The 24,646-nt window shown below is 37.0% G+C and overlaps 1 protein-coding gene across 1 annotated transcript in view; it reads left to right on the top strand.

Moving 5' to 3' along the window:
* Nucleotides 1-24,646, top strand: part of SLC25A31 (solute carrier family 25 member 31) — a 29,831-nt gene that overhangs the window by 1,832 nt on the left and 3,353 nt on the right. The window contains exons 2-7 of the mRNA XM_047718396.1: nucleotides 814-1,062; nucleotides 2,523-3,143; nucleotides 11,465-11,592; nucleotides 17,318-17,435; nucleotides 20,737-20,891; nucleotides 22,358-22,483. Coding sequence (XP_047574352.1) covers nucleotides 2,900-3,143; nucleotides 11,465-11,592; nucleotides 17,318-17,435; nucleotides 20,737-20,891; nucleotides 22,358-22,483 — 771 coding nt within the window. The 5' untranslated portion in view covers nucleotides 814-1,062; nucleotides 2,523-2,899. The remainder of the gene's footprint in view (nucleotides 1-813; nucleotides 1,063-2,522; nucleotides 3,144-11,464; nucleotides 11,593-17,317; nucleotides 17,436-20,736; nucleotides 20,892-22,357; nucleotides 22,484-24,646) is intronic.

Here is a 24,646-nt window from a genome sequence, read left to right on the forward strand (position 1 = left end):
CTTTCTACTCTGTGCCAAGCTCTCTTCTGGATGCAGGGATAAAGCAGTGAACAAAACAGCTAAAAATTCCGGCCTTCATGGACCTGATGTTCCCATGGGAAAGGCAGGCCACAAATAAGACAAATAAGTAAAATATATTGATAAAAGCTAAGAGAAAAAAAGTGAAGGAAGAAAATAGGATATGAAGTGTGAGAAATAGGGTGGCCAGGGAACGGGTTGCTAAGATGACCCTAGACCTGAACTGAGAGAGACAACTAACCATGCTGATTTCTAAGGAAACCAGAATGAACAACTCAAAGGTTCTGAGACTCTCTACTTTTAATATCAACATATAAATCACCAGAATTTTTGTTTCCTAAATCAGTAAATAAAATGCAAATACAGCTAGTTAAATAATTTTAGCTCCATGTATCTAAAAGAGCTGGTCCATAGCTTTTAAGCCTAAAAAAAAAAAAAAAATCTACATTTTTAAGTACTTTCACTTTTTTCACGTTTGCTGTCTTCTATGGAAGAATATATGTCAGAAATAAGCTTGAGGATATCATAAAGCAATACGCTATAAACATTGTCAATGATAAGAGTCAAAAACATCTCCCCGGAGAGCAACAGAACACTTGCTTTTTCTGTCTGCGATGCATATGATCCCTGTGACCAGAGATGTTCCTTTGACCTCTCTTGGCACCTTAAAAAGTCTTGCCTGGAGCGTGACTCAAGTATTCCCTCTGCCCCCTTAAATTTCTCCGTGTATGCTTGTTAATACTTCAAATTCCCTTAGAGGAGACCGAAACCTTTCATTATTCATATTTCTTGCAGAAAAAAACATCACTTCTTGAATTTGCAATGTATTTCACAAAGGATTTTGAAGTCCGTGCAATGAAAAGACTTTAAATCTTTTAAGCCTAGGAATAATGATTAATGCAATTGCTTCAGAAAGATTAGCCTGTCAGCGGCATGTAAAATGGAGAGAGATTTGGCTGAAAACCCCGCTAAGAGTCAAATAAGCTGCTATGGAAAGGAAGATAGCACTAAACATGTAGGACTTGCTAACTTGTTTTATGTGAGGTAATCAAGATATAAACAGAATTTCCCACTCTGGAATCCTGGCCTTAATGTGTGGTTTTGTACTTGTGACAAGTTGTATCGAAAGTGTAAAAATGGGGGCACCCGGGTGGCTCGGTGGGTTAAGCCTCTGCCTTCAGCTTGGGTTATGATCTCAGGGTCCTGGGATGGAGCCCCAAGTCGGGCTCTCTGCTCAGCAAGGAGCCTGCTTCCTCCTCCCCCTCTGCCTGTCTCTTCTGCCTACTTGTGATCTCTCTGTCAAATAAATAAAAATCTTTTAAAAAAAAAAGTGTAAAAACACATTTAAGATTAAGAAAAAACTAGAACGCTAAGTTCCAAAAAATAACTCAACTTATGGTTTGTAGATGTGTTTCAAGAGTGCAGGTCCTAAATAAGAGACGATAAAATAGAATCTCTATTTATTAGAAACCATTAAACAAGATATAAAAAGAAATCAGGAATATATTATATGCTACCACCGAAGGATCTCCAGGATGTACAAACTGAAAAGAAGCAAGGTGAAAATAGAGCAAGACATTAGATACAGGCTAGATGTACATCACATCTACTGTGGTTTGTTTTTTTGTTTGTTTTGTTTGCCCAGAATCAGACCTGAATCTGATAAGCTTCCAGGTTAGTTCTCAAAGTGTGGTATGGGTATAGATAGATATCAAGTACAGATGTCACCAAGACCTCTTCTGAGACACCATGGGATAAAAACTTTTCTTAATAATACTGAGACACTAATTGCCTGTTTCACTCTCATTCTCTGACCGCACAGTGGAGTTTTCCAGCAGCTACATGATGTGTGGTATTGCAGTAGAATGGGGACAAAAGCAGTCATGTAAATCCAGCTGTCTTCTATTAAGTTAGGTATTAAAGAGATTTTCAAAAATACAAAACAAGGCTATTCTCATTTTTTTTTGTTTGTTTTGAAAGATGGTTACTTTTTAAAATGTTATATTTATATTATGGGTTATTTCAAGTAAACTGATATTTTAAAATTTTCCATTTCGGTTTCTGAACAGTATCAATACGTTTAACACAGAAACAGCTTCCTTGTGACCCTAGTTTTTTAAGAGTGAAAAGGGGTCTTAAAATAAAAAGGTTGTGAAGCACTGTTCTAGAACAGGTCGTTGGTTCTCAGCCTTGCACATTAGAATCCCTAAGCCCAAACACTAGTTAAAACAGCATATCCCTGTCCCCTTTGGTTAGTCTTGAGAAGTTCCGCTCCAGATAAAACAATCAATTTGAATAAAATACAGAAGAAAGAGGAACATGTTAAATTAAGCTACTGGGGTGCTATGAGCAAAGGCAGACTGTAAACATGACTGGATAAACAATCCCTACCTAATTAAAGGAGCAGAAATCGAATGGATTTGTAAGAGAAAATGGAAGGATAACCCTAGGAACTAAAACTAAACTTGGCTAACCCACGCGGTTGGTTAACTACTCTATTACAGTTTTTGCTCCTAAATATCCTGTTACTGGACTAGCTCTCGAGGCTCCCTTCCTGCACCTCTGCGATTCAGCCCCACGGCCCGCCTGCCTGCCAACCCTGCGGGTAGCAGGGAAAGCCCACATTGCTGTTTATCACGGCAGAACTCTGAGCGGAGGAGCCACGTGTCGGGAGTCACGTGGCTGGTGCCAGAAGGCCGGAGGCGGTTGGAAGCGCCTGCGCAGCTCCGGGAACCCAGGCCCTACACGCTGATATCCCGGCATCCTGAGCGCTGCTTTCCCGCCAGGAGGACGCTGAGGCGGTTTTCTGCTTCCTTTCGTCGTCCTTCTCAGGCTTATTTTACCACCGCTGCTGCCTGTTTTTAACCTCCTTCATCCCACCATGCAGCGTGAACCTCCGAAGAAGAAGCAAGGGAAGAAGTCGGAAAAGCGGCTCTTTGACCCCGCATCCTTCGGGAAGGACCTGCTGGCAGGCGGGGTCGCAGCGGCTGTGTCCAAGACCGCGGTGGCCCCCATCGAGCGAGTGAAGTTGCTGCTGCAGGTGCAGGCGTCTTCCAAGCAGATCAGTGCTGAGGCGCAGTACAAAGGCATGATGGACTGCCTGGTGCGGATTCCCCGAGAGCAAGGTGCGTACCTGCGGCTATGGTGCCAGCCTTACCGGTTCTAGGTCAGCGTCCCAGAAAGGGGGGTGGAGCGAGAGGGGATGGACTGCAACGCAGCCGCGTTGGTCGGTGAGGAGTTTATTTCTTCTCCGTTGAGAAGCCAGTGTCTTAACCGGTCTTAAGAGGCTACACTTCCCCGAGCCGAGAAGGCCTACCACGTGGTCAGTCCTGAGTAGGAGCGGCCCCCAGATTCTCTTGTTTCTCCTCAACATCAGGATTTACACCTTGGTGCAGTTGTGCCTGGCTCAGAAGGAAAGTGGTTGACCTCCCAGGATCGAGGGAGATGCCATTAGGTAATTTGCTTTATGTGTTAACAGGTGCTTTAAGGTGCTTAAGTTTTTGTTGAAATAGTATTTTTAAGAGAAGTACCCCAAATATGGAAGCATCGGAGCCTCCCAGTACTCTAGTTCCTTACCAGTGAAAGAGGTTCTGTTTATTCTTGAGAACTACTGAAGACCAGGGCGGAAACTAAAGAGGGGCATTCACCCCTGCACAAATTTGTGGAGGACCCCCCCCAAAACTCAAAAAGACAAATGATATAAATCAGAATGCGAAAAATCCAAGGTGAGCAAAATATCAAAATTTTAAATAAATACAGTAGTATTCTTGCATCAGCCCTGCATTAATTAAAATTTTCGTATTTTTTCTTTTTTTTTTTTTTTTAAAGATTTTATTTATTTATTTGACAGAGAGAGATCACAAGCAGACGGAGAGGCAGGCAGAGAGAGAGAGAGAGGGAAGCAGGCTTCTTGCTGAGCAGAGAGCCCGATGCGGGACTTGATCCCAGGACCCTGAGATCATGACCTGAGCCGAAGGCAGCGGCCTAACCCACTGAGCCACCCAGGCGCCCCTTTCGTATTTTTTCATTGTGGAGAGTTTTTCCAGTATTATTGAAATGATTTCAAGGAAAAAATAATGAAAGTGCTTTGTTAACCATTAAATACCCTCCTGTTACAGAATGGCTCCTAAATTAGCTAAGTAGGTAAGAGGATAAATTTACCAACAATTTTCTATAATTGACCCATGTAGTTGTATTCAGTTGAAAACTCTATATAAACTTTAAAAAGGAAATAGGTCTATTTATTGTGTATTCTGAATGAGAAGTGAAGTGGTTTCAATTCCAGTGCCATCCTTTTCTTCCACTCCTAAATCAATGGTTGCTCTTCCATGAGAAAAGCATTCTTTCCCTAGGGATGTACTTACAACTCCTCTTGAGCTGTTGAGTGTAGTATTTAGGGTGGAGTGTAACTTTTTTTTTTTTTTAAGATGTTATTTATTTATTTGACAGAGAGAGATCACGTAGACAGAGAGGCAGGCAGAGAGAGAGGGAAGCAGGCTCCCCAATGAGCAGAGAGCCCGATGCGGGACTCGATCCCAGGACCCTGAGATCATGACCTGAGCCGAAGGCAGCGGCTCAACCCACTGAGCCACCCAGGTGCCCCTGGCGTGTAACTTTTTTTTTAAAGATTTTATTTATTTGAGAGAGAGAGCAAGAGCACAAGCAGGGGGAATGACAGGCGGAGGGAGAAGCAGGCTTTCTGCTGAGCAAGGAGCCAGATGTAGGACCCTATTCCAGGACCCTGGATTCATGACTTGAGCCAGAGGCAGGCACTTAATGGACTGAGCCACCCAGGCGCCCCTGAGTGTAACTTTTAAGGCATCATCTAAGTCGTAAATTTAGAATGCCCATCCGGGGAGCTGAGCTCAGATCTTTCATTGTGCTTCACATTTCTCCACTCCCGTTTGTTTTATCAGAGTAAGCTTCCCATTTCCCTCAGGGTTTTTAAAGGAAAAGTGGGAACCTATCTCTTCTTGGCTGACATTCTAAGACCTCTTCAGAGAAGTAAGGGACTTTATTATTAGCTAATCTGGTTTAAATATTTAGTAAGGTAAAGTTAAATATCCTACTCAGATTGTGCTGATCAGCACTAATTTAGTTTATATTTTAAGTGTTTTAAATAATATTTAAACCTATATTCAATATGGCTCTTGTAAATTGAGATCATTTTGAATAGTATTCCAGTCCCTGTTTTCTTTACCTTCCAATGAGATGATTATAGGCAGAACTTGAAGATGTTTTCTATTCTTATAGACCAGGCTTTGTGCTAAGAGATTAGAATTCACAACAGGGATAATATTGCCATCTAGGGGTATATTTTACAATCTTGTAGGGAATTTTTTGTTTAGCACAAAGATAGAAGGTTGTAATCCCTAATTCCAATGATGTAAAAAGCAAAAGCCAGGGATGATAAACATCCTGCTGCTGTACATGGCCGTCTTACACAACAAACATTTATTCTACAACCTGAATGACTCAGTTCTCCACTGGACATTCTTGTAGCAGTAAAACCTGTTTATGATTTTCTAAGCCTAGAACCTAACTCTGATTTGCTTATAAACACAAACTATCTGGAACATTGTTTCCATGTTCACTGATTCCAGAAATGTAGTTGCCATGTGAGTAGAGGGAATATTGTACTTTGTTTTATTAAGAAGTGTACTAAGGGGCACCTGGATGGCTCAGTTGGTGAAGTGTCTGGCTCTTCATTTTGACTCAGGTCATGATTTCAGTGTTGAGTTGGAACCCTGCCTCAGGCTCTATGTGGGGCTCTGTACCAGGTGGGCATGGAATCTGCTTAAGATTCTCTCTCTCCCACTTCCTCTGCCCTCTTCCCCCCCCCCCCCCAGTAAAAAAATTATACTGAGAATTGTTCACTATTGGGAAGACTCACCAATTCTTCTTTTATATTCGGTCACCACTTTACTCTTGAATTCATGATGGTTGCACGTTTATATACACAAATATATTTATTAAGCCCTTTAAAAGAAATGTAAATGTATCTTAAGTATAACATTCATTATTAAGTAGAAGCAAACATCTGCTTGTTTTGTCTATGGTGTGTTCATACTTCACCAATTTACTAATTAAAATACCTATTTTATTCAAAATGTCTTTATTTTCTCTTCCTATATAGTAGGGCATTATATGGATTTGTAAAAAATTGTTGAAGAGGTCACAGTTTTTGAATTCTGTTTCTAGATAGTAAAGGAAGTATTGTAAAATATGTATTCTGTGTAGAGGACTTGAGTCTGGTAAGTTTGAGAATCACTGTGGTAAATCACTGGAACTTTACTAGGCAATCATGTTCTGAAATTGTTATTTTCTGGAATTTACTTTCTCTCGCTTTTTTGAAAATCAAGACACATCCTCATCTCAAATGTTCTGAAGTTTCTTTTGTGTTTCATTTTTGCTCTAATTTTACTGATAAATTTTCTTTAGACAACATGAAATGAACCTGAGGGACATGCACTCATTAGGCACAAGTAGTTGTTCTCACACTGTCTTCTTATCTTATCTCTGCTTTGTTTGTACCCCAAAGACAGATCTCATCATTTTAAAGCTTTGAACTTAGCATTAAACATCTCTTTGGGTACTTTTCATACTTCTTACAAGATTTCTTTGGCTTATAAAAGCTTCTGGATTTAACTTGGCTGGTGGTATTCTTAAAGATTTATTCTATTCTTTAGTTCGTTGTAGGACCTTCCAACTTTGTGTGCATTTAATTTCTGTTTAAACCGTTATTATACAAACAAAGCATGTTTATTATAGAAAGTAAAACAAATGACTACTAAAATCACCACAGTTAACATATTGGTGTCCATGCAATAATTTTTCACTGGGCACAATATGCATATGTGAAAGCATATTCTAAATTAAAATAATTTTTTATTTAACATATTGTAAACCTAATCTTTTAAAGATCTGATCTATGCAGTTCATTTTTAAGCACCTACCAGAACTCTTTTCTCTTTTAGGAGTTTCTGACCATGAGATTTTTATATCTTGAAAACAGTGTTTTGGCGTATGAAAAGAAAATATTAGGCATTCACTTTAAATAAAATGGGAAAATAAACTTTATGATATTTGGTATATGAGTTGGCACTGGCATCTATGCTGGGCCAAGTGTGAATTATATAGCACTGGACACTAAGGCATTCTGGAAAAAAATATGAATTATACACCAGAGAGGGGATGATAGGTATCCTTCCTCAATTATTATATAATAAACATAGTTTATGTTTGCTCAATTGGATTTATAGAGACAAGACTATTTGAATATTTGAAATTATCAAGAAGACTATTTGAAATATAGCTTTATGTATACTGTTCTTAAGAATGAACATTATCCTAAGGGTGCCTTGAGATATATAACAAATGATGGTATGAAAACATCATGATTAGTAAGATAACTAAAAAGATTGTTTAATTGTTCTAATGAATGCTAAGTTAGGCTCTGATATCTCCTAGCCAGAAGTTTTTCCCAACCATCATGTCTAAATAGTTTTTCCTCATTCCTCCATCTCCATATACTATTTTTGTTCTTATAGCACTTGACATATTTATTTATTCGTTGTCTGTCTCCCTGGTCCTTCTCCCTCAAAATATAAGCTCCATAAGACCACGAAATTTATCCTAATGCTATCCCCAGCAAGTCGGCTACACACTGGATACCAAATAAGAGGTTTTTAAGTGAAAAATCTTTATTTCATCCTTTAATTTCTCTTTCGGGTATATTTTACAAATGTGCATAACAGAGTAGTGTATAGTGGGAAATGTATATAAGGGTAAAATTAAAAGGTTTTGGTGTTTTTGTTTTTGTTTTTAGGATTTTATTATTTGAGAGCATGCATAATCAGTGGGGTGGGGAGAGGGCAGAGAAAGAGAGAGAAGCAGGCCTACCTACTGAGCAGGAAGCCCATCACGGGACTTGATCCCAGGACCTGAGCAGAAGGCAGAGGTTTAACCAACTGAACCACCGAAGTCCCCCAAAAGAGTAGTTCGTAATCTGACTCTGCAACTTCAGGGAATCCATAAATTCTTTGAAATATTGCAAAAGTATATTATGTATGTGAGATTATATTTTTTCAGATATAACCCATTAAGACAAATCAGTTTTCCTGTTATACTTCTAGGGATTTATTTGTTTTCTAGATTTTCATTGAGACATTGACATTTGTTTTGATGAATTTTTTAGTTTTTTTTTTCATGCAAATAAATGCATTTTTTCTAAAAAGAATATGTTCTTCAGCCAACTCTAGCAAACCCCTTGACTCATAAATCCAGCATTCTGTCATGGTCTTGTGTTAGTTTTCAGATGACTTTGTCATCAAAATCTTCCCTTGTATTTAATTCATTAGCCAAAGTTACAAATCTTTTTAATGCTTTATATATGACACTTGTTTCTTTTACAGATTTATTTAGTTATTTGAGAGACAGAAAGAGAAAGCGAGCATGCTTGGTAGGGAGGAGCAGAGTGAGAAAGAAAATCTCAGACTCCCTGTGGAGCATGGAGCCTGATGCGGGGGCTGGATCTTACAACCCTAACCCAAAGATTATGACCTGAGCTAAAATCAAGAGTCAGATGCTTAACTGATAGAGCCACCCCTGTACCCCATATGACACTCTTTTTGTGAAATAAATATTAATTTAGACTGTAATCATAATTACAGAATTATTACTAATAACTCATAATCTAAAGCCCATAGTATCTCAGTAACATTCAGCTGAGTGAGCCATTTCCAAAATGACTATAAATATTTAAAAGTCATGTATAAAATGGAAATTGTAATATCTTTTGATAACATGGCACTTTTTCTAAATTGTTTTTTTTTTTTAAGATTTTTATTTATTTATTTGACAGAGAGAGATCACAAGTAGACAGAGAGGCAGGCAGAGAGAGAGGGAGGGAAGCAGGCTCCCTGCTGAGCAGAGAGCCCGATGCGGGACTCGATCCCAGGACCCTGACATCATGACCTGAGCCGAAGGCAGCGGCTTAACCCACTGAGCCACCCAGGCGCCCTGTTTATATTTTTTAAACAAATGATTTTTTTTCTTCACCTTAAATCCCATTTGATCATATTGGCAGTTTTCCAGGCAATATGTTCTTTTTCATCCTTTTAAAATTGACATTGTTCTCTGCCAGTAATCTGTCGTTGTGTTACTATAAACCATGGTCTAGAAAATCAAATCGTTCTTCAGTATCATTTACACAGTCATATTTCATTCTCTGTATTTCTCTTTTGGAGTTCTAACCTCTAAAAAAATACAAATGTTTTCTTAAATGTTTTCATTAACAAGAAAGAACTTAAAAATCACAAAAATACCTCCAAAAATCAGATTCACCAATCTCCCTCAATAATTCAATGTGGCCATAACTAGCAAGAAATATTCTTGACATATTTATTCTTAGCTTACATTCTCATGTTTTAAGATTTTTATTTTGCTTCCATTAAAGAAAAAGAGTTGACCTTTCTTAGTACAGAAAATATTCACTTGATTAAAGTATATATGGAAAAGTATTGTAGATAAGGGACTAAATTATTGAGCCAGATTGCTTGGGTTTGAATTCCAGAGCTACAGTTTTCTAAGTGACCTTAGGCAAGTAACTTAACTTCTGTCTGCCTTAGAAGTTCTGTTTTAACTCATTCCCCCATCTTTAAAATGGAGAGATGAATAATACCTTCCTCATAGGAGATTATGAAGATTAAATTAATAAAAAGAAGTTTCTAGAATTTAGTATTGTCATTTTTGTTAATATTGCCTCAAAAGTTTTATAATAATCCATTTCCTTTTTTTAAAAGAGCTTTATTTACCACACTTTAATAATCTTAAAACTTTTTAAGATTTATTTCTTCAGAAACTCAAACCTGGAATAGAGTTTTGTTGCTAGACACAAGACCTGACTAAATCCTGGTTGGCTATTTATTAACCATGTCTGTAGACAGTCTTTAAACTTTTAAAATTTCAGTTTGTGCATGTATAATATGGGTAGTATAGGAGAACCTACATCGTAAGCATAACGTAGTGATTAAATGAAATATACAACCTTTGGCCAGTGCCTGGCCATACTAAACACTCAGGAAATGGTAGCATCTAGCATTACATGTTCCACGTCCTAGTAAAAAACTGAATCAGTTATGAGTACTGAGATTATTTCTTGGCTATTAAATATGCTCTTTAATTATCTTTGTGCAAGGGTGCCTGGGTGGCTTAGTGGGTTAAAGCCTCTGCCTTTGGCTCAGGTCATGATCCCAGGGTCCTGGGATCGAGCCCCTCATTGGGCTCTCTGCTCAGCAGGGAGCCTGCTTCCCCCCCTCTCTCTGTCTGCCTCTCTGCCTACTTGTGATCTCTCTCTGTCAAATAAATAAATAAAATCTTAAAAAAAAATTATCTTTGTGCTTTACATGCAGTTTGGGATTCACAGAGATTCTGTGTTCTTCCACCCAAAAATTATTTGTTAAATAAAACTTTCAGTTTCTGAGCATCAGCCCAGTCAACTGAGATTATTTTCCTTTGAATTTTTATCATCAGAAGACTGATTCTGGGTATTCTCCAAGTTGGGACTAGAGCAGCCAGATCAAACCATTGGATAATTTGTAATATAGTAGAAATAACTATGGCTGCTGAGGAGATAGCCTATTGTATTCTAGGGCAGCTCAATTATAAAGATTATAAAGGCAACTCTGAATTATAGGGATAACACAATGACTGAATTTTAAGGATTGGTCAATCCATCGAGATTTGAAGTGGGAAGATTATTGACCTGAAAAGTTTTCTTCAGTCTCTCCAATCAGGCCTCTGGAGAATGCCTTGAATTATAACTTGATCTCTTTTCTGGCTAGGTTCCAGAAGGTAAAGGTAAGTATACTTTAGACTCCATTTTGTGGGGTGGGGGGACAATGGTAGAGGGAGAGAGAGAGGCTTAAGCAGGCTCTACACCCAACACAGAGCCCTATGCGCAGCTCAGTCTCAGAACCCTTAGATCATAACCTGAGCCAAAATTAAGAATCAGACGCTGAACCAACTGAGCCACCCAGGTACCCCCACTTTAGATTCTTAATGCTTTCTCATTCTCACAAGTATATATACAAACCAATTTTGTTTTAACCATAGAAACTGCATATCCTGATTTGGAAATGAGGGTAAGGATTACTAGCTTTAGCAAGCTCTGTTTTTCTACCTAGTAAAAAGCCTTATATTCAAATGATGATACATTCCATAGATTTAAAGGTATTTAAGGCTTTTTACTGGAAATTAACAAAATTGAAATGGGGTACATGGAGTTAACACTGCCTTTTTTCTTCAGTGGATTCACATGTAGACTTAATTTTTTCTCATGAGAAAGAGTGTAAGTTTTAGATAGTTCAAATAACTAAGTTTGTTAAAACTATGGGAATTTTTAAAATAATAATACAAGTTTGTATTTAATGTGTTTTTTTGGTAGGTTTCTTCAGTTTTTGGCGTGGCAATTTGGCCAATGTTATCCGATATTTTCCAACACAAGCTCTTAATTTTGCGTTTAAGGACAAATACAAACAACTTTTCATGTCTGGAGTTAATAAAGAAAAGCAGGTAAGTACATTTTAATATCTATTATTTTCTAAGGAATAGTTGAATTTGCCTTAGCCTATGATGTTTTATTTGGGAGGAGGTGCTGAGTGGTAGAAGAAATAATAATTAAAACATATACATGTTATAATCACTATTCTTCTATACTAGGAGAGCTCCAAAACAATCAACAGATCTGTATTCCTATATATCTGAGGTAATTAATCTCCTAAAGAAGTACATTGTTTCATTTTTATGACTAAGGCTCTATTTAGGTGAGATTAAAGTGCATAGGAATATCAAATCAAACAAAAGAAAAGAAATTAAAGTTGGAGGATTCTTTTTTTTTTTTATTGAAAAGGTACTTTCTCTTTTCAAGGTAATCACTCCCTTGATTGCAGAATTTCAGTTTCAAAATTTCCTATTTGTATGAACTATATGTCATTTGTTTAGATTTCTATTTGTTTTGTTGCTTCCATATACACTGTACCACCTACTTCACTCTTAAGGTCGTCCTTTTACCCTTATAAAGTCTCTCTTCCCCTTTATCCTTTCTCTTTCCCCCAGCAAGCCAACCAACCAATTGAGCTTTCCTAGGAGGTTTTTTATAAAAGCAGCTATTTGTGGAACATTCCTTTGTTGCTGCCTTATTAAATTTCTTTTCATATCCTTTATTCCCATTTTTTCACAATTTATATTTCTTTTTTTTTTAAGATAGATTTATTTATTCATTCATTTATTTATTTATTTTGAGAGAGAGAAGACAACACAAGCAGGAGGAGCAGCAGGCAGAATGAGAGGGAGAAGCAGGCTTCCTGCTGAGCAAGGAGCCTGAGGTGGGGTTGGATCCCAGGATCCTAGGATCATTACCTGAATCAAAGGCAGACCCTTAACCCACTGAGCCATCCAGGCATCCCTCACCATTTATACGTCATTAACAAATGTTAATGGGAGTTTTATCTAATGGGTACAGGGTTTCTATTTGGGATGATGAGGTTTGGAAGTAGAGAGCAGTGATGTATTGGGTTTTTTTAAAATTATTTTATTTCATTATTTGAGAGAGAGTACAAACAGGGGAGGAGCAGAGGGACAAGAAGACTTCCCATGAGTGGGCAGCCCAACTCGGGGCTCCATCCCAGAGATCCAATATCATAACCTGAGCCAATGTCGGGTGCTTAACCGACTGAACCACCAGGCACCCCAAGAAGAGTGATATTTTTATGTTATTGTGAATGTACTTAGTATCACTGAATTATACACTTAAAAATAGCTAAAGTCAGGGGCACTTGGGTGGCTCAGTGGGTTAAGTGCCTGACTCCTGGTTTCGGCTCAGGTCATGATTTCAGGGTCCTAAGGTAGAGTCCAGGTTGGGCTCCATGTTCAGCGGGGAGCCTGCTTGAGATTTTCTCTCTTTCTCTCCCCTTGCCCCTTCCCCTGCATGATTTTTCTCTCAAATAAATAAATAATTTTTTTAAAGACTAAAATGATAAGTTTTATGTTATGTATATTTTATAATTTTTTAAAGAACAAACTTGATAACGTGTAGCAACTTTGGAAGCTAAGTGAAAAAAAAATCTCAAAATTTGCTTTCTGATTTCATTTATATAACATTCTTGAAATGTTAAAATCATTGAGATAAAAATAATGTAATGGTTGCCAGAAGAGAGGGAGGTGGTTATGGCTTTAAAAGGGTAGCATCGAGGGGCGCCTGGGTGGCTCAGTGGGTTAAGCCTCTGCCTTCGGCTCAGGTCATGATCTCAGGGTTCTGGGATTGAGCCCCATATCGGGCTCTCTGCTGAGCAGGGAGCCTGTTTCCCCTTTTCTCTGCCTGCCTCTCTGCCTACTTGTGATCTCTGTCTGTTGAATAAATAAATGAAATCTTTTAAAAATGAAATAAAAGGGTAGCATTGAGAGATCTTTATCACGGAACTATTGACTATGGCAGTGGTCACGTGAATCTGCATATGTGATAAAATTGCATATATTTAAACACACACACAAATAGATGTAAAATTGGTGAAATCTGAATAAGTTTTTATCAGTGTTGATTTCCTCTACTATAGTTATGTTAGATATTAGGGGAAATTAGTTGAAGGGTTTATAGACTCTCCTGTATCACTTCTTAGGATGCATGTGAATCTGCAATTATTTAAAAATAAGAAGTTTTAAAAAAATAACCATGGTGGGGGGATGTCTGGGTGGTTCAGTCAGTTAAGCATCAGACTCTTAATCTTGGCTCAAGTCCTGATCTCAAAGTTGTAAGTTCAAGCCCCATGTTGGGCTCCACGTCCAGCTCCATTATTACTTTAAATAATAACAACAACAACCACCATGATGGGAGCTATATGCCTACTATATACTGTTTCACTGAATTTTCACCTCACTCTTTGAGGTATTTTTATCTTAGATGTAAAGCTAAGGAAAGCAAGACTAGAGGTGAGAGCACTTGTCCAAGCCATTTGTTCAGGTCTTTCTAACTCCCAAACTTAGATCCTTCAACTGGACTCTTTCTCTGTCAACTGAGGTGACTACACTGAGTGAAACTTAGCTGAGCCTGGGTACAAAATGTTTCTCTGCCCCCTTTTAGTAGCTTCTAATATAACCCTTGACAGGGAAGACTAGAACTTCTTTTAGCTCTTTCCTGCCCAGACAAACTTTGTTAGAAACAATTTCGCTTCTAGAGCATTTGTTCTTCAGTGCATCATTGAGTCCATTAACACGATTATCTATTTGTCTACAAATAAACAAGATTATTTTCCTCCGAAACCCTCAGATTCTTTCAACCTCCTCTCCCTCCCTGACTCTTCTCTTTGCCCTCTCCTTTTATGATATAGTAATATCTGAAATTACTGACTTACAATAATTGAAACTCTCACTTATACTGATGTACCACCTCCTTTGGGTCTGTTTTATTTTCAAGCATAATTTTGAAGGGATAGATTTTTTTTGTTATACAAACACTTGCAAGATTATGATTCAACATAGATACTTCCTGTCTCCCTCTCCTTGCTGCCTTCAGTCTTTCCTCCTTCCCTCTTCCTTTCTTTGGTCAGAAAGTTGGCGATACTACTTAGACATGTTCTGCCTGCCTGTGTCATTTTTTTCAAAGCCCCACTTCCACTGTCAGAAGTGTCATAGTTTGAGTAATAAATTTTATGAAAATCCACGCAGAAAGTCATTGATCTGCCTTCCCGGGATCCATGAATGTTTAAAGAATACCTTAAACCATTAAAAGTGTGTTTATACATATGTGGTTTTTATTGGAAGAGGATCTATTGATTACAACAGTCTCAAAGAAGACTGAGACCTAAAAATAGTTATTTAATACCTTTTCCATTTCTGTCCTTACTGCTAATTAGCATAGAATTTTAGAGTTAAATTCCCAAGAAACAGACTTTGGTCCAACTCATTTTTTCTACCAGGTTACAGATTATCTATTAGATTATGGATTAGCTATCCTGGGGTCAGATGTAATCTCCTGATCTAATTATCTCTGGGTGATTATGAAACATGTCTACCCATACAAAACCTAGGAGTTTCACTGAAAAGGAGCCATGATAGTCTGAGGACAATACGTGGTATTACCAATACCTCATTAAGTAGATATTTATTGAATGCATTACCATTACTTTGGGCAAGGCCCATAACTTGTTTCGTAAAATAAACAGATGAATTAAGAATCTTGGCTTCAAAAAAGTGCAAACAACCAAAATGTCCATGAACTGATGAATGGGCAAATAACATGTGGTAACTTCATATAATGGAATTTTATTTGGCAGTTAAAAAAGGGGGGGGGGTGCCTGGGTGGCTCAGTCAGTTAAACGGCTACCTTTGGGCTCAGGTCATGATCCCAGCATCCTGGTGATCGAGCCCTGCATTAGAGAGCCTGCCTCTCTCTCTCTCCCTCTACCTCTACCTGCCGCTCTGCCTACTTGAGTTCTCTCTCTGTCAAATAAATAAAATCTTTTTAAAAAAATGAAATGCTAATACCTGCTACCACATGGATGAACCTTGAAAATATTATGTTAAAAGAAAGAAGTCAGTCACAAAAGACTACATACTGTGTTATTCCATGTGTAGGAAATGTCCATAATAGGCAAATCTATAGGGACAGTAAGTAGCTTAATGGTTACCTCAGACTCAGGGGCATGGGGAGGATGTGGAGTGACTTCTGGTCACTCCGTTGGTATAGGGCTTTTTGGGGGGAGCTGATGAAAATGTTTTGAAACTGATAATGGTTGAACAATCTGAAAATATTAACAATCCATTGGATTGTATGGCAAATTTACATTGGTAAATTGTATGGTGTATAAATACATCTCAGTAAAACTCTTAAATGATAATAATCCTGACACTCAGAAATTTATGGTCTACATAAGGTAAGATAAGACATGTATATAAATACTTAAAAATTGAAAGTAGAAAGTGATTATAAATACTATTTAAATTGAGAATCTAGAACATGTTGACATATTTTACATATTGGTCACAGGATTCACTTCTAATTCTCTTAAGAGTTGAAGTATTTATGGAAAGAGATGATTACACATAGATTTGGGTAGGTTTAGAGATCAGAGGTTTCATGGAAGAAGTTGAATTTGAATTAGAGCATAAATTAGTAACTTTTTGTTTAAAAAAGTTAGGAAAGTCTTTCTAGGCCAAGAGAAAATTGAGAGTTCCAAAGCTATCTGAGACTTAAAAACTATTGTTAGAAATAAAGGCCAGAGAATAAAACAAGAAACTGAACTTGATTAGAATATTATTCATTTTAATGTATTTTAAATGGTTACAGAGGCTTTCAATAGATTTTCTGTAACCACTCCAATTCAAATATTCTTCTCCAGTAAGCTCTAGATGTTGAAAAGCAGTTTATTGGACCAAGCAGGGCACATTTAAAATATTTATGAAAAAGAACCTCAACAATCCATGTGAACCAGTAGATCAATAAGGCCTAAGTTTAAAAAAAAAAAAAAAATAAGGCCTAAGTTACACACTGCTCAACTATATTATAATTGATTTCTGCTAATTTTCATGTTAGCAGCTGAAAATACTATATTTTTTGAGCTGTTAAATTTTGAGTTGCTTAAATATCTACTAAAATTGCAAAGTAAAATTATAGCATTATGAAGTATTATTGCCCCATACCAAAAAAAAAAAGGGTACAACTAAAGCCTCCATAGATCCCTGACATTTTAACCATAATACGAATTATTAACAAAAAATTTATATAGTCTAAAGAGACGATTATCATATGTGGCCTTATTTGCTAATTTGGGCTACTTTTGCTAGAGACAATTAAAATATGTTGGAATTTCTTTATATCAGCACTTAAACTGTATCTCCCATAATGCCTGGAAAGAAACAAAGGCTTCATGGACATGAAGGGAAATATTTTGGATAATATGATACACATTATTACAGACGTTTACTTTAAAAGAGCAGTTTATAAATCTGACTTTTTAACCTTCATAAAAATAAGACTTTTAGGGGCACCTGGGTGGCTCAGTGGGTTAAAGCCTCTGCCTTCAGTTCAGGTCATGATCTCAGGGTCCTGGGATTGAGCCCCGCTTCGGGTTCTCTGCTCAGTGGGGAGCCTGCTGCTTCCTCTCTCTCTCTCTGCCTGCCTCTCTGCCTGCCTCTCTGCCTACTTGGATCTCTGTCAAATAAATAAATAAAATCTTTAAAAAAAAATAAGACTTTTAAACAGATTCTACAGTTTAATAACCACTTTTTAATTAATGTGTTTCAGTTCTGGAGGTGGTTTTTGGCAAACTTGGCTTCTGGTGGAGCTGCTGGAGCAACATCCTTATGTGTAGTTTATCCGCTAGACTTTGCCCGAACCCGATTAGGTGCTGATATTGGAAAAGGTACAGGATATTCAAAAATACTAACCCTCCCTTCTTTGTGTTTTGAGTGAAGCATTATTTATTGTAGAGTTTGCTATAATGACAGCATGAAATACATTCTAAAAATCTTACCCTCAACTAAATGGTAGAGTCTTGAGACTAAAGATTACTACTTTTTTCTTTTCCCTAGAAAGAAGGAAGGGGAAGGCCAGCACTGTGATATCAAGAGAGCAAATGCAAAGACTTCTTTTAACTCACTTCCAGTTTTTTCCTAGAGAGCCACCTCTTACATCCCTCCCTGAACTTATTCCTGTTTCAACTATGGCTCTTCCCTAGGTTACATATACAGCTCTTATCCTAGAGATTCCCTTTGCCTCTCACCTTACTTATTTTATGTATCACATCTTTCTGTGTTTTTGTTATACTCTTGTTTTGGTAGATTATGCTCTTTAATAGCTTCCTGAGCTTTTTGAGAAGAGTGTATAGGAGATACATTGAGATATTGCATGTCTTAAAAAAAATCTCTGTTTTACCCTTTTACTTAATATTTGGCCATATGTAAAATTATACTTTAAAGTTACTTTGTTTCACAATTTTGAAAGCATTTTTCTGGATTCTTGTTTCTAATATTGCTCTTAAGAAACTGATTTCCTGGGGTGCCTGGGTGGCTGAGAGGGTGGGTTAAGCCTCTGTCTTTGGCTCTGATGTGGTCTCAGGGACCTGGGATCAAGCCGTGTTGGGCTCTCTGCTCAGCGGGGAGTCTGCTTACCCCTCCCTCTCTGCCTGCTTCTCTGCCTACTTGTGATCTCTCTCTCTCTCTCTGTCAAATAAATAAAATCTTAAAAAAAAAAAAAGAAAGAAACTGATCTTCTAACTGCTAATTCTTTTGTATGTGACTTTTTTTTCTTTTTAATTACCTTATGTCCCTGATGATCTTGACATTTCACAATGGTATATCTTGTGAGGCTTTTTCAGCAATTGTGGAAGTAGCTCAATTGGCCTCCTTCAGTCTAGAGCCTTGTGTTCAGTTCTGAGGATGGCAGAGGAGTAAGTCACTTGGCAGCTCAAGGATGAGGTTTTGAGCATCCAGATGCTACTTTGTTTTCACTGCAAGAGCAATACTTTTCTTTTTTTAAGATTTTACTTATTTATTTGACAGAGATCACAAGTAGACAGAGGGGCAGGCAAAGAGAGAGGGGAAAGCAGGCTCCTTGCTGAGCAGGGAGCCCGATGGGGGGCTTGATCCCAGGACCCTGAGATCATGACCTGAACCGAAAGCAGAGGCTTAACCCACTGAGCCACCCATGTGGCCCCAAAAGAGCAATACTTAGTTCTTCTAATTTTTAAGTCTTTCTGAGGTTATTGGTGTAAAATGGCTTGCTTTTCTCTCTGCAGGAACATAGGTTTCAGCTTTTTCTGCTCTGAGTGAGTTACTACTACTCCTCCTCCTTTCCATTTTGCTAAAAATTTGTGGTTTTCATTCTCTGCCATGTACTGTTCTTGCCTATATGGCTTTAAACCTGTTTTGTTCTTTTATTACCATTTTAGTGGAATTTCCCAAGAAAGCAGAGATTTATTCAACAAATACTTAATCGAGTCCCTGCTGGGATCAAGGCGTGCCTCAGATATAAGATGAGAGACATACACATAGACACCCCATATAAAACATGGAGCTCGGAGCGCCTGGGTGGCTCAGTGGATTAAACCTCTGTCTTTGCCTCAGGTCATGATCTCAAGGTCCTGGGATCGAGCCCCGCATTGGGCTCCCTGCTCAGCAAGGAGCCTGCTTTTCCCCTCTCTCTCTGCCTCCCTCTCTGCCTACTTGTGATCTCTTTCTCTTTCTTTCTCTGTCAAATCAATAAATCAATAAATCTTTAAAAATATTTTAAGGGGCGCCTGGGTGGCTCGGTGGGTTAAGCCGCTGCTTTCGGCTCAGGTCATGATCCCAGGTCCTGGGTTCGAGCCCCACATCGGGCTTTCTGCTCAGCGGGGAGCCTGCTTCCTCCTCTCTCTCTGCCTGCCTCTCTGCTTACTTGTGATTTCTCTCTGTCAAATAAATAAATAAAATCTTAAAAAAAAATTATTAAAAACATGGAGCTCATGGCTCAGGTACTTTATGGTCTAGGGGAAGACACAAGTAATGAAAAAATGAATGAGTGGCCAAAATATACTGTCATTTAGCAATAAATGACATACAAAAATATTTAGGAGCAGGGAGTGACATCAGTTTTAGAAAAGTTGGTTAGAAAAAGTGCCTCAGAAGTCGTAGCAATTTGAGCAAAGATGAAAATAATGAGTTCCATCTAACATGTTCAACTGGCAGTTTAAATTTTGTTATTGTTAAGAAAGTGACAAAAATTCCTGCATCTTGTTTTTAGTTCTGTAGTTTTCTGTCAGAATTGGGAGAATTTAGTTTATTTTGAAGACTATATTTTATATACAATATTTTTAAAATATTGTCAAGGAGTTCTAGGTGAAGGGAAAATAAAATTAAAACCAGCAAACACTATTAAAATATAATAACTCATCTAAAATGTTAATGATTCTTGGGGCGCCTGGGTGGCTCAGTGGGTTAAGCTGCTGCCTTCGGCTCAGGTCATGATCCCAGGTCCTGGGTTCGAGCCCCGCATCGGGCTTTCTGCTCAGCAGGGAGCCTGCTTCCTCCTCTCTCTCTCTGCCTGCCTCTCTGCCTACTTGTGATTTCTCTCTGTCAAATAAATAAATAAAAATCTTAAAAAAATAAATAAATAAAATAAAATGTTAATGATTCTTAAAGTTGGTAGTTTTTTTTTTTTAAATTTTTAATTTTTTATTAACATATAATGTATTATTAGCCCCAGGGTACAGGTCTGTGAATCGCCAGGTTTACACACTTCACAGCAGTTACCATAGCAAATACCCTCCTCAAGGTCCATAACTGGTAGTTTTTAACTTTGTCTTTTTACTGTGTCTGTCTTTCGCCTTTCAACTGAAGCAAGTCATAGAATTTTTCATTCCCAAGTATTTTCTGAATTCCAATCAGTAGCTTCTGGTAATTTTATTGAAATGTTTTAAGCCAGTCAAATTGCTTGAATTAGATTGTTTTTATAAGAGATTAATATTTTCAGTTAAAATCTTTTAAGATATTTTTGAAACCCTAATTCTCTTTAAAGAAATGGGAGGATTTTGATTTGTGTCCATTTTTATTAGAAAAATTTCTAAATGGCAGTTTAAGAAGATACTTTAAATCTGTAAGATTAATTTACTTTGATTAAAGTGTTTTGTTTATCTGATATATAATGTATATAATGTTGCTAATACATTTTAAATGGCTTTATTTTAGGTCCTGAAGAGCGACAATTCAAGGGTTTAGGTGACTGTATTATAAAAATAGCAAAATCAGACGGAATTGTTGGTTTGTACCAAGGGTTTGGTGTTTCAGTTCAGGGTATCATTGTGTACCGAGCCTCCTATTTTGGAGCATATGACACAGTTAAGGTAATTTGGGGATTTAACTGGTATATACTAAATACATGGTTTGTTTCTTTTTATTGTCTTAACTAGTAGTTTGTTCAGCTATGAACTTTTGCTTTTAATTATAGAAATCAAAATAAATGATGAAATAAGAAACATTATAGAATCTCTTTAATTGTGACTTTGCCATAACCTTATTGAATTATAATTCTATTATGGATCTGACTTTAGATATAAAACATAAACACAAACATTAAGTTTTTGTGCTGTTTGCCACTGACAGACTCACTATACATCATGTTGCAAATAGAAAATGTGCTAATTAATTAGCCTTACATCATAATTAAATCAAATCTTTAGCATATAGAAAGGCATCTTCTAACAGTTTTTCTGATTTTACATTCACTTCATTATCACTTTCTTACATGAGGATAATCAGCTTACCATCTCATCATTTTAAAAAGCAGGCAAGGCATAACTAATTAGTTAAATGTAATAAATGCTTCTAGAGCTCAGTTATCAGTTGGGTTCTATTAGATTCTATATTGTATTCTCCAGGTTGTTCTGCAATTTGCCTTTTCATTTCAGATTTTAACAGTATTTCCATAAAGTAGGAAAGAGGAAAATTGTAATAATGGTTACCGTATTTTGAGTTACTACTTAGTTCTAGGAACTTTGTTAAATACTTCCTAGCAATATCCTAGGATAGCTTTTAGTATCTCCATTTTAAAGATAAGCTAGGAATAGTTAAGTAATTTGTGTTAAGTGGCAAAAAAAAATCCCATGCTCACAGTCTCTTACAAAAGGAAGCAGGGAAATTAATATTAGTATTATTTACTAGATAAGATTAAAACTTGAGGGAAATTTATATGTTTTACATATTGTCTTGGCCTTCCCTCATTAATATGAATGTAATTATAGATTATTTTTATTGTGGTCTGGGCATGTTATTTTCAGTTTCTTGTGTATTTTTTAGACAGATTAATGGAAATTAACAAGTTCTTATGTATATTTAGTCATGGAAAATTTTATGTATGCTCTCCCTCTGTTTTTCTTTATTATCACCTGTAGTAGTTATGAAACTTAGAAGTGTTTCTTCACTAGCTTAGAGCTTTAAAGATGTTTATTAAATACCTGTTAATGATAATATCAGGCATTATTTAATTATTTTTCAACTGTGAAGGAGAGCTAAGAACTTGTTTGGTCACTGGCAGCTATTTCCCTTACTGTTTGCCATTAATAACAAATCTCTGGTAATAGCAAGTATGCTTTCTTTTTTCAGATATGCTTTTAAAGTAAAGCCATGTGTGGCATATTTCTTATTGATCTCTCGATACTGTTTTAATCTTTCCACATTAAATCCAACTGTGTTTTATTGCATTTTAAGTATAATAGAACCCTCTTGCATTATAGGAGTTATCCTTTGACTTAAGAATTTAAGATATTTTGGAAATTGAGATTGTTACTTGACATGTTGATTTCTTTTCTAGGGCTTATTACCAAAACCAAAGGAAACCCCATTTCTTGTCTCCTTTTTCATTGCTCAAGTTGTGACCACATGTTCTGGAATTCTTTCTTATCCCTTTGACACAGTTAGAAGACGCATGATGATGCAGGTATTTTATATTATTTGTGAGTTTAATTGAATTTTCCAATATCCTTGATATTCAAGTATAATTTATTCAAATTTTAGAGAAATTCTGGCTGAAAGGCAGGTCATCTGTTTTATTTACTTAAATAAATGTGTGCTGTGCTCTGTCTTATATCCTTTCCTATCCCAAAACAGCCATCATCCAGCAAAACTTTCTTCTTCTATTATCAGAATAGAAATGCCCTCCACTCCTGTAACGTATTGTTTGAAAGGTGGAGGGGGGTGACAGGGATGGGAAGAGTGTGTCTATCCTAAATGAATATTAGAGTAAGTAGATCAAACCCTGCCACAAGCCACTGCCATATGTCGTTATTAGTTGTAATATATTTTAACAAAAGTAAATAATTTTCAATTCCAAGGATGAAAACTTGTTTAAAATTCTGTGTGTTCTAAATATAAATCTCTGGGGTGCCTGGGTGGTAGCTGGTTAAGTGTCTGACTCTTTGTTTCTGCTTAGGTATTGATCTCAGGGTCGTGAGCTTGAGCTCTGTGTTGGGCTTAAGTCTCTCCCTCTCTCTTCCTCTGCCCCACTTCCCTGCTCTTTCTCTCTCAAATAAATAAATACATATAAATCTCTAAATCAAAATTTTGATACATTCAGTCTTCATTGATGTTATTTGTTACATTCATTTATTCAGCAAATATTTAAGTGCCTAATATATGCTAAGTTATGACAACCCAAATAAAAATAAGGTGGAACCTGCTTCCAAATTCATAGCATAGCACTGAATGCATATGGTTAATGGTTTAAATAGAAATGTGCAGGGGCACCTGGGTGGCTCAGTGGGTTAAGCCTCTGCCTTCGGCTTGGGTCATGATCCCAGGGTCCTGGGATCGATCCCCATGTTGGGCTTTCTGCTCAGCAGGGAGCCTGCTTCCCCCTCTCTCTCTGCCTGCCTCTCTGCCTACTTGTGATTTCTCTATCAAGTAAATAAATAAAATCTTAAAAAAAAAAAAAAAAACAAGAAATATGCATAAGTTCCAGGAACGCAACAGAAGGATACCTAAATGCTTAAAGTGATCAGATGTAGCCCCTTGGAGAGCTAAATCTCTATAAATAGATTTTTTTCTTTAGACAGTGAGAGGATATTCTAAGCAGAGGGGAAAAAACATACGTAGATATACAGTTTGAGTAGCAGATGATAGGGTTCGTGAGGGCAATTGGAAATAAAAATAATGAGGCCAGAAAGCTAGAATAGTAATATAATGCTTATTGTGTTCCAGATATTGTCCTAAGCATTTTGCACTTTAACTCATTTAATTCTCAAAACAATGCTATGAGGTGTAGTTACTGTCATTATCCTCATCCTCATTTTATGTCTACAAATTGGTCCTGGAGAACCTTGTAGGCCACATGAAAAGGTAAAGCATACCTATTATATTATTCACTTATAGACTGTTTTTAAAATTACTCCTTTTATATGTGTGTTTCCTCTTGATCTGTATCTAGCTCTAGTTTAATACATTGAAAAACCTTTTTAAATTGAAAATTAATTTGCATACAGACTGGATTAGGTGAATGGTACTGTATTGATGTTATATTTTCTGATTTTGTTAACTGTACTTTGGGTTTGCAAGAAAATAATCTTATTTTTAGAAAATGCACACAGAAGTATTTAAAGGTAAGGGACATGATAGTCCATAACTTACTATCAAAATAATTCAGAAAAAAATTGTGATTGTATGGGGTTTTAGATACATGTGTATATTACTAGGACTGCCATAAGGAAACAACAGAGATTGGGTGGCTTCAGCAACAGAAATTTTTTTCTCACAGTTCTGGAGGCTAGAAGTCTGAGTCAGGGTGTCCAGCAGGGTTGATTTCTTCTGATGGCTTCTCTCCTTGGCTTGTAGATAGCTTTCTCCTTGTGTCTTCCCATGGTCCTTTTTTTTGGTTTCTCTTCTTATAAAGATAGCCAAATTGGATTAGGGCCTACCCTAACAAGATTATTTAATCTTAATTACTTTTATAAAGATCCTGTCTGATGAGTAGATAAAGAAGATATGATACGTATATACATTGGAATATTACATAGCCATCAAAAATGAAATCTAGCCATTTACAACGATGTGAATGGAACTAGAGGGTACTATGCTAAGTGAAATAAGTCAGTCAGAGAAAGACAAT

Source organism: Lutra lutra, chromosome 2 (genome assembly GCF_902655055.1).
Source record: "Lutra lutra chromosome 2, mLutLut1.2, whole genome shotgun sequence".
NCBI lineage: Eukaryota > Metazoa > Chordata > Mammalia > Carnivora > Mustelidae > Lutra > Lutra lutra.